Below are 15,742 nucleotides of genomic sequence, written 5' to 3'. Positions count from 1 at the left end.
CACTGGAAGGCATACCTCCAAATTCAAATTAAAAGAAGGCAAAGCACTTCACAAAACTCACGGATGCAAGCCACCAATCTTTTCTCTATTTAGACGCAATCTTCAGTAATGGATTTTCTTCCTCTTTATGATGACAAAAGACGAATACGTTTGCTTCTAGCGTCCCTATCAATCCATTCCAGGACCAACATGAGATTTTCCTCCTCTTCACGAATCTAATAATAATAATAATAACCTTCAAACTCTATTCAGACACACTAAGGTTAATTTTTATACAAAACTAACGGGGCAAGATCGTCAACAATCAGACCAAACGTCATCATCACTCCAAAAAAAAAAGGGTTATCTTTTCTCGTCGAACTCTACCTTCTTCGATCTGATTGCTCTTAAATGAAAAAGTGAATTTATACAAGAAAAAATAGAAAACAAATCAAAATATGAGAACAAATATAGTAACAAAAAGATGAATACGTTTGCTCCAAGTATTTTCGTCAATTCGTCTCAGAATTAACACAGAAAAGATAAATTATGAATAATCATTCATCTTTAGAATAAAATATGAAAACAAATATATGACCAATGGATAGATTACATAGGCTGATTGATTAATTTAAATAGACCTCACCTATTTAATAGTAGGATCTATCCAAATACACTAATTCATACATTAGATCACAAAGTATAATACAGAGGATCCACTCTCGGATCATCATGGTCAGCAACGGGCCGGGTCGCTGTTTTACGCAAGCTATCAGATAACGAAATGACGAGCTTATATACACGATTGCAAGGAAATGACCGAGGACAAAGCAGCAGATAGCGATGGAAGTGAGGGTAGTTTCGGAAATCCGTATCAGATAATTTCTGGTTGATTTTTCATAATGGCCCTTGAGATAAAGTAGCTTTTTTCTCGAACTGCCCCTAACGTTTCTGATATCTCTTCAAACAAATATCCTCTTTTAAATTTTTAATTTTTTTCCTAAAAATAAAAAAATAGACACCCATACAAATGCCTACAGGGATGATTCTGTATCATTTATTTTCCTTTCTTCGTTTTATAAATATCGCAGTGTAAACTTCAATGTTTACACATCAGATTTCATTAAGTGCTGAGGTGTTTTTAAAAATATACTGGAATTTTGGGTTAACGACTAGCCTTGAGGACTGTTTGTTTTCCTTTTTTTCCTATTTTTTTATTAGTTATTTGGTCAAAAAGAAAAATAGAAAATTAATATTTCTCTGCTCCTACTAAACAAACGGACGAAATGGACGTCTTCCTTCCTCCTTGCCACCGCCGGATCCCGATCCCTTGCTTGTGGTGAAACCCTAGCAATGGGATCCTTGAATTAAAGCTGAAGCGGAGGAATCGCCCCGGAGAGGGAGAGAGGATCCGCCTTTCGGATCTCCATCCTTCCTACTCTCGCCGGAGAGGAAGAGCCAGCGTGGGGGATGAGATCGGGGGTCGCCTTTGCCATGGCTTGGAACGTCTTCAAGTTCTGTACCGCCTTAAGGGCTCTTGGATCGATCATGATCTTACTCGTCCTCGCCATCGTCGGGGTCAGCTACTACGACGTCGTCGTCGCTCATTATGGACCCGCCCTAGTCGCCGGGGGTCTCGATTCGCTCCTCGCTTTCGTCGTCTTGGCCCCCTTCCATGTCTTGGTATTCCTCTATTCGTCTCCCTGCTTTTTTTACTGTACCGATTTCTAATTTTTAGCTGGTAAATCCTCGAAATTCTTCGTGCTTGTGTATGTCTGATTAATTATTGGATTCTATGCTCATGAAGCATTGTCTTTGTGCACGAAAACAAAAAAATAACTTTGATTTAGGAACAAAAACGGCCTTCATATATTTCTTAGAGAAAGGCTTCCTATTCCTCGGAAAGGTTAATAAAGCTAGATGCAAGAGTGATGACAACATAATAAAAGAAAGTTGCAATTAGATGTTCTAACAAAAGTGAACTGACGGAGGATTAGGATGGAGGTTGAAGGGGGGAAAACTGCATTTTTATGCCATCTAGATACTTGTATCTGGTGTATTTCCTCCCTAACTAAAATATTTGGTTTTACAGTTGGGATTACTACTGTGGACATATTTTTCAGTCGTTTTCACCGACCCAGGTGATGTGCCCCCAAATTGGAAGCCAAGTCTGGATGAGGAGATTGGAGAAACTGCTCTATTAACCGGCATGGAACAACCAGGACTTACAGACTCAGAAACCCCAGCAATAAGATACTGCAGGAAGTGCAATCGGTTGAAGCCACCTCGCTGCCATCACTGTTCTGTTTGTAAGACCATAGATCTTATGTTTAGTTATATGTCAAGTACAGTGAATCATTCGATAATGGGTTTACTTATGCCTGCCCCAATTGTTTGATATTAATTCTTATGTTAGGTGGGAGATGTGTACTTAAGATGGATCACCATTGTGTGTGGGTTGTAAACTGCGTTGGAGCTTTAAACTATAAGTTCTTTCTTCTTTTTCTGGTAGGTTTCTATATTCCTTTTTCTTCTTCCACAGTCGGTTGGATATTTGTTATTCTTATTGAACAATTGCTGATGTAAGTCATTAGTGCTATAGGTTTACAGGTTTTCTATATACTATTTCATCTAGATAAATGCGTAGAAATCGTTTCTCGAATTCAAAAGTTATCCCTCAACACCAAAGGTCACACCTTATCACTTGTTTCATGAATCCTAACTAGAATGTAAACGTGGTGTCACTTGTTCACATATTCACTTAATGCTTTATTTTTTATTTTCCATTCTTGTTCATCATTTACAATTCAATATGAATTGATGGTAGTATTACCTGTTAAATAAAGGTAATAATTTACATGTTCGATTGTAGTATGACATGCAATTAGCACACAATCATGCAAATATTTGATTTTCTTCTGTTACAAGGCACTCATGCAATTCCTCTCTTCTTGTTGATGCAGTTTTACACATTTTTAGAGTCATCTCTTGTTACACTTTCTCTATTTCCCTATTTCCTTGCATTCTTCCAAGATGTGGAGATACCTGGGACGCCAGCAGCACTTGCAACTACTTTTCTCACATTTGGTATGCTCGCCTCACTTTCACAAAAGACAGCAACTTTCTTTTTATTCGACTTCTGCTTTCTCAACTTTTGTGACTGCCGACAAGGTTTTTATTCTTCTAGTGTTGAATTTGGCTTTTGCATTAAGTGTTATGGGGTTTCTGATCATGCACATATCTTTAGTAATGAAGAATACCACAACTATCGAGGTAAGCGAATCATTTTGAATGGAAAGTCATTTATGCATATATTGTGTATATGCAGGCTAACATTCAATTTATCAGGCATATGAGAAAAAAACAACTCCGAAATGGAAGTATGATCTTGGCCACAAGACAAACTTCGAACAGGTTAGAGAATATGAAGGCTATTCTTTGTATTATTCACACCATATTCCAAATTGATTAAAGAAATAAAACAAACCATCTAGTTCTTTTTCCAAACTACAAGCACATGTTTCCATTCTCCACTTTAAGAACCAAACCTACCCTAAACTGTTTTACTACACTAATTATCAATCATATGGCTGATTATTGATTATTTCTGACAACAGGTATTCGGAACAGACAAGAAATACTGGTTCATACCTGCTTACTCCCATGAAGATTGGAGAAGAATCCCAGCCCTGCAAGGACTTGAATACCCAACCAAACCAGACTTGGATATGCAGTAGCTCCATAACCACCACCAGGTTGATGCTGAAGGCCGATATGCTTGATCAATGTCCACATTCTCCAAACATGTATTCTGTAATCTATGACTTTCACTTTTGGAAATTTACATTAAAATGATAAAGCAATTCAGGTTTAGCAAATGGAAAAACGAAAAAAAAAACAATTAAACGTTATTCAATAGAATTCAGTATGGCGGTGTTAAGATGGTGTATATTAAGATGTGAACCACAGTGAGTTTTTGTATTTTTTTGCATAAAGTATATGTGTTGTTGATAATGGTAACTTTTTTTTTTCCTTTTTGAATATTAAATGCTATCAGTAGTGCATTCATGCGGAAATTACGATGCCTGGTGTTTATCACTTGGATGCCAATGCGTTCGCCTAGAGGAGTACTTGATGCTTGCCTAGGTTTTTGCTGAGTATGCTAGGGGTGTTTTTATTTTTTTATAAAAAGATAATGATGATGATAAATTATTGAATTCAACAATCATGAAACACAGTGAATTTTTTTTTTTGGAAAAAAAGTATTATACAAAATTTATAATAAAGTAATAATATAAAAAATGCCATACATTTTGTTTTATGAGATTTGATTAATGCACATAAAAAATATTGTTAAACAAGAACTAAGAGAAACTAAGAGGCACCAGACTTATCAGGGAAAAAAATATCTCACTTAATTTATAATTTTTTTTGCACAACAAGATAACTAGACACCTCTTCTATATTTAGAGTATTTTAATGATTTCTCTAATTATAATTTAATTTCCCTGTGATTTAATTATCCAATGCCATTTTTAGGCGCCATTTATTATACCAATAATAATTACACAAATTAATGATGCAGGGCCCATTTGTTCCCTCCATCTTCTCCAAGCAAAGCCACCCGATGCCACTCGTTTCGTAACGCCGACAACTCACTCGACTAGTCAACTTCTCTCCCTTGTCTTGTGCTGCCGTAACGCCTCGATACCGTTCGGTTTCTCGTCGGCAAGGGATCGAATCTCGCGGGAGTTGCCGATCGGGTCGGTTTGGTCTTCGATTGGATTGGTGGTGGCCTTTCTGGAATTCGAGGCCCGAAGCGAGGATGGGGCTGATCTCCGGGCTGGTCATGGGGGCGATGGTCGGAGTCGCGCTCATGGCTGGGTGGGCACGCATGATGAGGCGCCGCAGCTCTAAGCGCGTCACCAAGGTGCGAATTTTGTTCTCCCCCTCTTCTCTTTTGGGATCTTGTTTGACTACCTTGTTGACTTGAAGCTTTTGATGGATAGGATCGCGCCTTGTGAGTAATTTGAGCGGCGTTTTAGTGTAGTGTCATTTTGGATCTGGAATTGCTACGGAAATTTTGTTATTCGTATTGTCATGAATGACTCTTGAAATTATCGAAGATTGTTATTCTATTTATCTCCCTCTGGTTGAGTTGACAGAAGGGGCAGGACATTACTAGTACTAAGCCGCTGCTTGGCTTTGATAACAGCTTACGCTAGATCTTCCTTTTTCGTTGAGGATCGTCTCAACCAAAGCCCTCTGGAGCATGGTCGATCGATCTATGAAACATTGTATTGGAATCAAACGACTCTAGGAGGTGGTGACTGAGTCCATAAAATTTATTTTCAACAAGCACCAAGCAAGAAACAATCAAGTCAAGTTCATTATTATGGCCAGTTTATGGTTTAACTTGGTTATTGTAGCTTGCTGCATGTTAATGTGATTACTTTTCTCTATTTCACTGGAGAGATTAATTCGGTCATGCTTAGGTTAGCTAGTGATTGCAGCAGCATGAATATCAAATTATGGACTAATATTTTTATCCTCACATATCTACAGGCTGCTGACATAAAACTTCTTGGGTCTCTGGGTAGAGAAGATCTGAAGAAACTATGTGGTGATAATTATCCTGAATGGATTTCATTTCCTGCTTATGAACAGGTTATTTCAACAGAATAATTATCCATATTCAGACCTGTTTTTTTTTTTGACATACTTCTGAAATGTGTATTCATTATGCTATCTTGTTGACATTAGATATTTCATCATGGATTCACGGGCTTATGGTAACATTTTGAACCAAAAAAAAAAGAAAAAACTGAATGGGCTCTAAAACTCAATGTGAACTGGTAGATGAGAACTAGGTGTCTTACATTTTTTTCAACTCCTTAAAAAGTTTAGTAGTTCTTGTAAAAGCTAATGAGAACAGGAATGTAAAGCATCCTTCTTCACCTTCCGTCCATTTTGAACACCTGAATCATGAGTTCTGACAAGTAGGTGACGTTCAAGAAAGACATGAAGAGAGCATAATAGCACGAATACTCTAAATTTTTTTTTTTTGAAGTATTGGTCCATAGGTATGTTATCACCATTCATTCTTTCTATTTTTCTTTCTGAAATTGTGAATGGTGAAAGAGATAGGAAGGAAGAAGAGTGTTGGTTGGACTTTTCCTAAATGACATTTCTCCAACAAACAATATTATTGTTTCTTGATTAGGTAAAGTGGTGGATGATTCTGGTTTATAGACAAAAATATGGGGTTGGATTTTTAAATAATAAAAATTTATAAATTAGCATTGATGTTTTTATGTGAATTTGCTGTCTGTCTGTTCATGGGGTTTCTAAATTTTATTTTTTGTGTGGATCAAAAATAAAAAACATTATATATATATATATATATATATATATTTTAAATTTGTCGTATCCTAGCCTTATCATGTCTTATATTTTCAAAATTTGCCCTATCGCCTTATCCATATCATATTTGATATGATACCTACATGCGTATCCATGCAACATAGGAAGAGAGACAAGGGCTAAAAACTCTAAAATGATGATACTGGATGGGTATCCTTGGAATTTTGACACGATGCATACCATGATTATTAGCTGTTATTATGGTTTAGGTAGAATGCTATTTTATGAAACTTGTTGCTTTAACATAGACAATATATAATATGAACATAGGCTAGATAATCATTTCAAGCTACCAGATTTAATGATGAAGTGGTTGAGCTATTTGAAGTTGCAACTGGGAATCTCATCAGTAGTTAAATAAACTACCCAGTTATTTTGTAACTGTCATCTGCATTCTTTCATCCTTGTTTTTTTCATAGATGTAAGACCTAATTTTGTTTTGTCTCATGATGGAATTTGACTACAAGGCGAGGAATTTCCCGAACGTCACCCATCTCGGATTGCTCCACACTGAGCACACTTAACTAGGAGTTTTTAGGTAGAACCTATCTAGTTCCACCAAAACGTGTCTCATTATCTATAGCACATACTTAATCCATTTAAGGTATTTACACCCATGACCTAGTCACACTTTCCTTACTTTGGTGTCCTTACTTTGGTGTGGATTTTGGTTCGTTCTTGCTCCTGCATCCTAGAAGCTTGACAAGAGCTACACCTTATCGGACCTCTCTTCTCCATCAATCACTCCCTGGCCTTGTCACACCAGGTCACACCACTAGGCCTTTGGTATTTTTCTTTTCCTAACAGTTATTTCTCTTTTTAAATGGGATGATGTATTTTTTCCCTTCACGCATCCAAGGTAAAATGAAAATCTTGGTCTCTTGGCAGTATCTTCATTTGATTGTTTTATTTCGCTTGGTTCAGTTTTACACAACTCTCTTTAATAAATTTAATTTGTGTTCAGTTTTTTTCCAGGTGAAATGGCTGAACAAGATGTTGGGTAAATTGTGGCCTTATATCGCAGATGTAAGCTTAGTGATTTTCTGTTTAGAACTCTACCTCTACTCTAAGATTTAAATTATTAATATATCTTTTATTCCATTTATAAGAGTTATTCTGAGTTTATGATTAGTAATATTGAATAACCTCATTTCTTTTGGATGCTCTATATTTTTTTTTTATTGTATTGACGGTTTTAATAGCCAATACAATAGCTAAGAAAGAAGCTAAGAGAGTAGTGAATGAAGCAAAGAATAAAACTTTTGAATGATTATATCAAAAATTGGATACAAAAGAAAGGGAATGAGACATTTATAGAATAGCTAAAGTTAGAGAAAGGAAGACAAGAGATCTTATCCAAATAAAATATATTAAAGATGAATGTAATAAGGTACTAGTAAACGATGGAGAAATAAGAATGATGGAAGAGGTATTTTTATCAACTTTTTAATGAAGGTTTAGGTAACCAACTTAACTTAGGTAATTTAAGTAGGTCAAATGAGCATAAAAATTTAAATTTTTATCGTAGAATTCAAACTTCAGAAGTAGAACAAGCCTTAAATGAGATGCAAATGGAAAAACCATTGGACCAGATGATATTCTGATAGAGGTATGGAAATGCGGAAAATAAGGTACTTAATGACTTACAAAATTATTTAACATGATATTGAAAACGAAAAAAATGTTTAATCAATGGAGGATAAGTACTCTAGTTCCCTTATATAAGAACAAGGGAGACATATAAAATTGTGCAAACTATAGGGGTATTAAACTAATGAGTCGTATCATGAAACTTTGAGAAAAAATAATAGAAAAAAGATTAAGGAAGGAGACCACGGTGACCGAAAATCAATTTGGGTTCATGCCGGAAGGTCAACAATAGAAGCTATACATCTTCTTAGGCAATTAATTGAAAAATATCGGGAGTAAAAACAAGATCTATACATGATATTCATTAACTTAGAAAAAGATTATGATAAAGTCCCAAGAGAAATTATATGGAGAATTCTAGAAAAGAGATGTGTTAGCGTAACATATATTGAACTAATTAAGGATATGTACGAGGATGCAATGATTAGAGTAAATACTTCAGGCAGAGTAACTGAAGTATTTCTAATAAAGATAGGGTTACATCAAAGATCATCTCTAAGTCCCTATCTTTTTACACTAATTATGGACAAACTCACTGCCCACATTCAAGACACAGTACCATGGCGTATGTTATTTACAAGATAAAACATGTGAAGGAGTAAATGCTAAACTAAAATCTTAGCGAGAAACACTAGAAGGCAAAGATTTTAGGTTTAATAGAATAAATACAGAATATATGAAATTTAAATTTAACAATATTAGACATAATGAGACGATTGTTAAGATAGGAGATGACGAGTTGCCCGGAACCGAAAGCTTTAAATATTTAGGATCATTTTTGCAAAATGATAGAGAGATTTAGAGAGATGTCTTACATAGAATACAAACAGGATGGTTGAAATAGAGGAGAGCGTCGGGTGTTTTATGTGATCGTAAAGTACCTTTAAAATTTAAAGGAAGATTTTACAAAATCGTAGTTAGACCTGCTATGTTATATGGAATTGAATGTTGGGCTATGACTCGAGCATATGAGCAAAAGATGAGAGTTGCTGAGATGAGGATGTTAAGGTGGACGTGTGGACATACGAAAATGGACAGAATAAGAAATGAGAGCATTAGAAAGAAAGTCGGAGTTGCATTTATTGAGGGAAAACTCCAAGAGACACGTTTACTTAGATGACCAATAAATGCTCTAGTTAGACGATGTGAAACTATGACAAATATGCATATCAAACGAGGAAGAGGAATACCAAAAAAGACTTCGTTAGCAACAATAAAACAAGATTAAATTTATTTAAGTATAGATGATGATATAGTAGGAGATAGAGCTCAATGGCATAAAATGATCCATATAGCCGACCCCACCTAGTGGGATAAGGCTTGGTTGTTGTTGTTGTTGTGGTGGTGGTGGTTTTAATATTTCAATTAGAAAGATCACACTGCAAAAGAGGAATTTTTTTTATTGGATTGGCAGTTGTGGTATTTTTTTTATTGGATTGGCTGCAGTCTGAATCTAAAAATGTAAAATTGTGTTTCCTTCTGTTATTGACTTTCAACAGTGGGTGCTAATCCTACTGTCATACATTTTGTTTTGTTTATTTATGATTTTTGATATGTTTAAAGTTATTTTCTTTATCCAATAGTATATATCTTTTGATTTGCTAGTGTTTGAGTTTATCGAATTATAATTGCATACTAACTTATAGGTTTTACTTGGTCTTAGGCAGCAACACTGGTAATCAGGGAAACAGTTGAACCATTACTGGATGATTATCGTCCTGCAGGAATAACTTCGCTTAAATTCAGCAAGCTATCTCTTGGGACTGTACCACCTAAAATTGAAGGTTTGTTTAGGTTTTAGTTTCAAACATCTACATTTTGAATAAAATTATATATGCTTCCAGCCTTCCATTGTATAGGAAGTCTATATTTCTAATTATTTTTTATATGCTTCCTTAATTGTTAGAACAATCAACAATGTCGCTCCATTTTGCTATTGTCCTGTTGCTTAAAATACAACTCTAACTCTTCTCATAGTGTTTATTTCTCACAGACAGATTTTGAATTAATTTTACCATCTATGAATTGTGTTTTCACAGTGAAATACTAATTAGTTATGCCAAAATGGGAGGGTATATAAGACTGTTTTCTTCTCTTTATTTTCTTCAAGGCAGACTGAGTTTATGAATTATACTTTTCTAATTCTTTCCATTAAGCTTCATGGCTTAGTTTACTTATTCACAGTGAATTGAAACTTTTGCCTATGTGAATCTATTCTGATTGATTCCAGTCTGAACGGTACTGTTTTCTTTTTGATTCTTTTCATCATCTTGAGTATTCTGACTTTTGATTCAGGAGGAGACTTCAAACAACATAAACCATTGAAATTAGCTATTCAGCTTAGTTAAGTTGTACATTGTAGTTTATGCATTTATCTTTTTTCAAAGGTATCCGAGTTCAAAGTCTCAAGAATAGTCAAATTACAATGGATATAGATTTCCGGTGGGGTGGAGACTTGAGCATAATTCTTGCAGTTGAAGCACTTGTTGCTTCACTTCCTATTCAGGTTTAGTAGTTGATTGTAATTTTCTAAGAATCTATGTTGCCCTTGATTATATTTATGCCTTATGCGATTGTATGTGCTTCTTCACTTTTCTGGTTGTAGTTAAAAGATCTCCAGGTCTTTACTGTCATACGTGTTATATTTCAACTTTCTGAAGAGATACCCTGCATTTCTGCTGTTGTTGTCGCCCTTCTTGCTGAGGTATGTTACTATTATTTGCACAATTATGTTATATTGTTGGCTATAGTTTACGATCATTATCTGAAACAATCTTTGTTATTATTCTAGACAATTATCACATATGTTTTCATGTTTGGTCTAACTTCTTTGTTAAACTTCAACAAATTCCTGGCAACAACTATTTAGTTATTACTGGTTTAGATGTATGGGAGTTCAAAGCACTGCCATATGGCATCCCAATTTTGTGTGTAATCACTAGTAACATTGTTAGCATAGATTTGTCCAATGGAAATTTTTTTGAAAATTTGGTGTCAAGGTAGATTGCTGGCAGTGTGGAAAAAACCTATCCAAGCTGTGAAATGTGGTTAACTTCATATTTTTCCTGCCGTATCATGGAAATAATTTCAGCCGTTATTGTTTCTGTATATTTGCATGTAACTGATGTATTTGACTTTTCTGCCAATGTGGTACACTTTACATTATTCCTGCCATATCATGAAAACAATTTTGCCAGACATTGCTTCTGCATATTGCATCTAACAGATGTACTCAACTTTGATTTTTTTTCAAGTTTATATTGACTTGTGCGTTTTCCTTTCAGCCAAAGCCTAAAATAGATTATACATTGAAGGCTGTAGGAGGGAGCCTTACTGCAATTCCTGGCCTTTCAGACATGATCGATGTAATTTTAGTTTCTTATAATCTCTTTAGAAACTTGATATTATTTTTCAAAGTCATCAAATAATGGTGAAGCTCATTCTGAATTTGATATGTAGGATACTGTCACTACAATAGTCACTGACATGCTTGAATGGCCCCACAGAATTGTTGTTCCACTCGGCGGAGTTGATGTCGATGTTAGGTACTATCTCTGTTTTTGTATGTTTATCATGTTTCTTTGGTTTATAGAATATTTAACTGAAAGCTATTATGCACTTTTAAGCCTATCTCAATAAAGTCAGTGTAACTTAATTTGGTTCCTTTTGTTTATTCTTTCTGGGGGTAATACCGACCTCTCTTCAAGACTTATTTTAGACTTTCTAGTTCATATTGGACCATTCATGTATTATATGATCCATGAAACTGGAAACTATTATGATATGTAAATATAGTTTCCAGGTACATCGCAATGCTTATTTTTACTCTCGCCTAATAACTTCGGGATCCTCTGTGATGTTGGTATGAGAAATTAAAATGTTAAACAGGACTTTGAACTATCCTTTTTCCAGTTTTCTTTAATTAAATTAGATATCTAGCTGTCCTATAAACCATTAATAAACCCTTTGTTCTTGTAAAACACATTAAATGTCACATATTGGCAAATATTTTGTTTAAGCCAGTTGCTGAAGATTTGCATGCTAATTGAAGAAATATAAAGGATGTTCAAGTTATTAAGTTGACTACTACAAAGAATGTTCGAGTTATTAAGTGTCACTGCACTTTGATGAATCATCAAACATCAATAATAGCAATTGGATGTTGTTCCAAAAAGTTGTGGCTGCTTTTTTTTGTTAGCTTTTAGTCACTTATTCAAAATTTTATCACATGCTGCAGTTTTAAACAAATCATTAGATTACTGAACATCAAAATCAGAATGCTCGCTGATCACCAAAATCCTTAATGCCATTTTTCATTTAATTTTAGCTTTATTTTATGATCATATCTGTCCTTTTTTGTTCTTTCATACAACATTACAACCCAAAATTTGAGGTTTTCCACGTGGATTTGTTCTTGATATTAAACTGAGCTTATATTACTAAAAAAATTTTCATGTCTTATACTAAATCTCAAATATGTAGAGCTCCTGTTAGGATTTTTTTTTTTCACTCCGTTTAACTTAATTAATCACCTAGTTTCCATCTATCCCTTATCTAAAGACCAAACAACTCTTTAAAAGCTACTCCCTGCCATTCAAATTGTTATATAAATTTAGATAACCAAGTGTTTCATGCCATATTCTATGCCTTCTTTCAAATTTGAAATGACGTTCAATTAAATCTATAGCTTTCATGCCCTAGAGGTACATTGAAAAATAGGATTTTATTTCTTTCTTCTACTAACCAGAAATCTATAATCTAGTATTGCATTGTAGGTTTTGTATTCCCTTCAACAATAATTTGATGAATTGATTTGTTTATGATGTTGTGCAGCGAGCTAGAGCTTAAACCACAGGGAAAACTCACAGTAACAATTGTTCGAGCTAATAGTCTAAAGAATCTAGAGTTTGTGGGAAAATCTGATCCATATGTGGTTTTATATGTTCGCCCAACATTCAAAGTTAAAACAAAGGTAGTGGACGACAATCTCAACCCTGTGTGGAATGAAACATTTCAACTGCTTGCTGAAGACAAGGAAACACAATCTATTATTTTTGAGGTACATTCTTGTATCTAACTCTTTCAAATACATGGTAGATCTTATCTCCTACTGCATTAATTGTAAAACGAAGATGAGACTGGAGAGTATATCTGGATGAGAAGGCAAAGCTTCAATTTCATGTGACGAAAAAGGGAGAAAATTTATGCGTTCTATAAAAAGGGAGAAAATTTATGCGTTCTATAATTGATTCAGGTAGATGATGCATAATGCATTACTAGGTAATTTGTTATGGTGTGTTCACTACCATTCTGTCCACTTGGCTAAACTCGATAACCTCTTTTAGTGTCTACATATGTACAAGAAACGGAAAGAGCACCCAAGTTGTGATTACTCTTCCATGATCTATTATTACTTATCCATCGTTTATGAAAAGTATGGCATCATGCTACCTTTAGTTTTTTTCCTGTTATTGTTGTATTTGTTAAAGTAAAAATAAAGGAGTAGAAGAACCAGTTCTGCGTTAACATATGGCCAACGCATCTTTTGATTTAGGTTCTGCTATTGCTGTTCTTTTACCCATGTTAGATTTTGTAAAAGCTTACCATCCTGACTTTTAGCTTAGGTTGTGTTAAAAACCATAATCTTTGCGAAAATATTTGTTAGGATGTGTTGTATGTCACTAGCAGCGTCAAGTTGCAAGGCTGCACATGAAACTGTCATTTTTTCTTTAGTGACACCAATGTGTCAACCTGTGGCGGCACTAGGATATTTTGCCTAACTGGACATCAGATCTCAAACAATGGGAGAGTCATGGGTGGGCTAAGGGGTTGTTATGCATGGATGAACAGGAGGAAGATTGGGAGAGACACGGGCCTTGAGGTGGCAAACTGACAGGTCTAGTTGAGAACAACCAAGGGGATCATTGATCCCAATTCATGTTGTGGATTCATAAGCTGAGAGTCTAATATTATGTGAGGAGCAGTGTTTTGAAAATTGGAGTTAGCCAATTCAAACAGTTAAATTGGAAATCAAAGGTCAACCTAGTACCAGGTTAGTTTTAAAATGTTGTTGTAAATGGAAATTATAAACAACTGTAGTGTTGTTGTAAATGGACAATTAAGGATGAAGTGGTAGCTCTTGGCTTCAAACTTTATATATTCTTTTTGAAAATTATGGTAGGAGTAGGACGCTTGTACTTAGCAAGAGGTTCTTATACTATCTAAGATTATGATGTGGCATGATTTCAGTATGTCTCTCTATTTTTATTGTGCAGTCAGCACATTATTTTTACTGTGAGAACTGATGAGCAACTTCCTTAAGAGCATACATCACTGTATCATGTAAACGGGAAATGAAGTGAACCACTTAAAGCTAACAAGAAGATTTATTCTATCCTTGTAGTGACTACAAATGCTCCATGCCAGCTTTTACCATATATGATTGATAGTTCCTTCGTGTGTCATTAGATACCTTTTTTTCACTAATATTTGTTACTTGGTTTTCCAGGTTTATGACGAGGACAAACTTCAACAAGATAAGAAAATGGGTGTCGCAAAGTTAGGTTTGCAAGAATTAGAACCTGGTGTTACGAAAGAAATTCAGCTAAACTTGCTTGCATCACTAGATACACTAAAGGTCAAGGATAAGAAGGACAGAGGGAGTCTTACCATAAAGGTCAGTATGGTTTGAGATGGACTTCTTTTTCGTGCTCTGTGATTTTTGAGATCAATTCATATGTTTGCTTCAATCTAGGACGATGTGTTCTAATATATGAGTCAATTCATATGATCAAGTTCCCAATTATCTTCCATCAGGTACTGTATCATCCATTCACAAAAGAGGAGCAGCTTGCTGCACTAGAAGAAGAGAAGAGGATTTTGGAGGAGAGGAAGAGACTGAAGGAAGCTGGGCTCATAGGAAGCACAATGGACGCACTTGGTGGCGCAGCATCCCTGGTTGGTACAGGTATCGGAGCGGGCGTGGGCTTAGTTGGCTCTGGCGTTGGTGCAGGTGTTGGCCTAGTCGGCTCCGGCCTCGGCGCTGGCGTTGGGTTGGTCGGAAGTGGATTCGGTGCCGTGAGCAGAGCTGGGAAGTTCATGGGTAAAAGTGTGACGAGTCAATTCAGCAGCTCAAAAAAGAACGGCCATTCAGATGGAAACGCAACCTGAAAGTTGTAAGATTCATTCCTTTGTAGCACTCATTGTCTGTATGTTCTACCACAATCGTGCAATAAACAGTGTGATGTGTACAAATGTTCCATCCGGGTTGTTTTCTGTATGAATGATTGGTTACACAGATGGATTCCAAAACTAAGAAACTTAAGATTCGATCATTGTGCTTCCTTGTAATATTACCGGGTAATGTTACTCTACATAAACTAGTGATAGACATATAGCATTCAGTTAATTCGGTCAATAATTAAATTAAATTAATCAAAAATATTTTAATTTTGACTAATAAATTTTATTAAAATCAAATTAATTAAATTGAATTTAAAATTAATTACTTCAGTTAACATTATATTAACAAAATTTATTTTAAAAAATAAATAAAAATTAACAATTAAAATTTGATATTTTTTTATCATAATTCAACCTTAAAATAATAAAAATTACCAATAATATTAAATATAAAAAATATTATAAATTGTATATAAAGCCTGATAAATAAAAATTCAATTTTTTTTTT

The 15,742-nt window shown here is 34.9% G+C and overlaps 2 protein-coding genes across 3 annotated transcripts; both read left to right on the top strand.

The window, feature by feature from the left end:
- The first annotated feature begins 1,242 nt into the window (after positions 1–1,242).
- LOC122024800 (probable protein S-acyltransferase 14) lies at positions 1,243–3,993 on the top strand. Of its 2 annotated transcripts, none has more exons than XR_006123511.1 (7): positions 1,243–1,662; positions 2,072–2,288; positions 2,396–2,487; positions 2,943–3,066; positions 3,151–3,252; positions 3,328–3,393; positions 3,597–3,680. XR_006123511.1 is itself a non-coding variant. In XM_042583507.1 (7 exons), exons 1-7 carry the CDS (start codon positions 1,450–1,452, stop codon positions 3,714–3,716), a joined length of 918 nt encoding a protein of 305 aa, XP_042439441.1. In that variant the 5' UTR covers positions 1,244–1,449; the 3' UTR covers positions 3,717–3,993. The 2 variants fall into 2 exon arrangements, 1 of the variants encoding a protein (XP_042439441.1); XM_042583507.1 differs by having other exon boundaries at positions 1,244–1,662; positions 3,167–3,252; positions 3,597–3,993.
- A 587-nt stretch (positions 3,994–4,580) lies between these two features.
- LOC122023712 (calcium-dependent lipid-binding protein-like) lies at positions 4,581–15,402 on the top strand. The gene is made up of 11 exons (XM_042581990.1): positions 4,581–4,909; positions 5,545–5,646; positions 7,378–7,428; positions 9,716–9,836; positions 10,440–10,558; positions 10,658–10,756; positions 11,337–11,417; positions 11,512–11,597; positions 12,886–13,111; positions 14,561–14,728; positions 14,869–15,402. Exons 1-11 carry the CDS (start codon positions 4,805–4,807, stop codon positions 15,220–15,222), a joined length of 1,512 nt encoding a protein of 503 aa, XP_042437924.1. The 5' UTR covers positions 4,581–4,804; the 3' UTR covers positions 15,223–15,402.
- The last annotated feature ends 340 nt before the right edge of the window (positions 15,403–15,742 follow it).

Source organism: Zingiber officinale, chromosome 9B (assembly GCF_018446385.1).
Source record: "Zingiber officinale cultivar Zhangliang chromosome 9B, Zo_v1.1, whole genome shotgun sequence".
In the NCBI taxonomy this organism is placed as follows: domain Eukaryota; kingdom Viridiplantae; phylum Streptophyta; class Magnoliopsida; order Zingiberales; family Zingiberaceae; genus Zingiber; species Zingiber officinale.
This window is presented reverse-complemented; position numbering and strand designations above follow the sequence as displayed.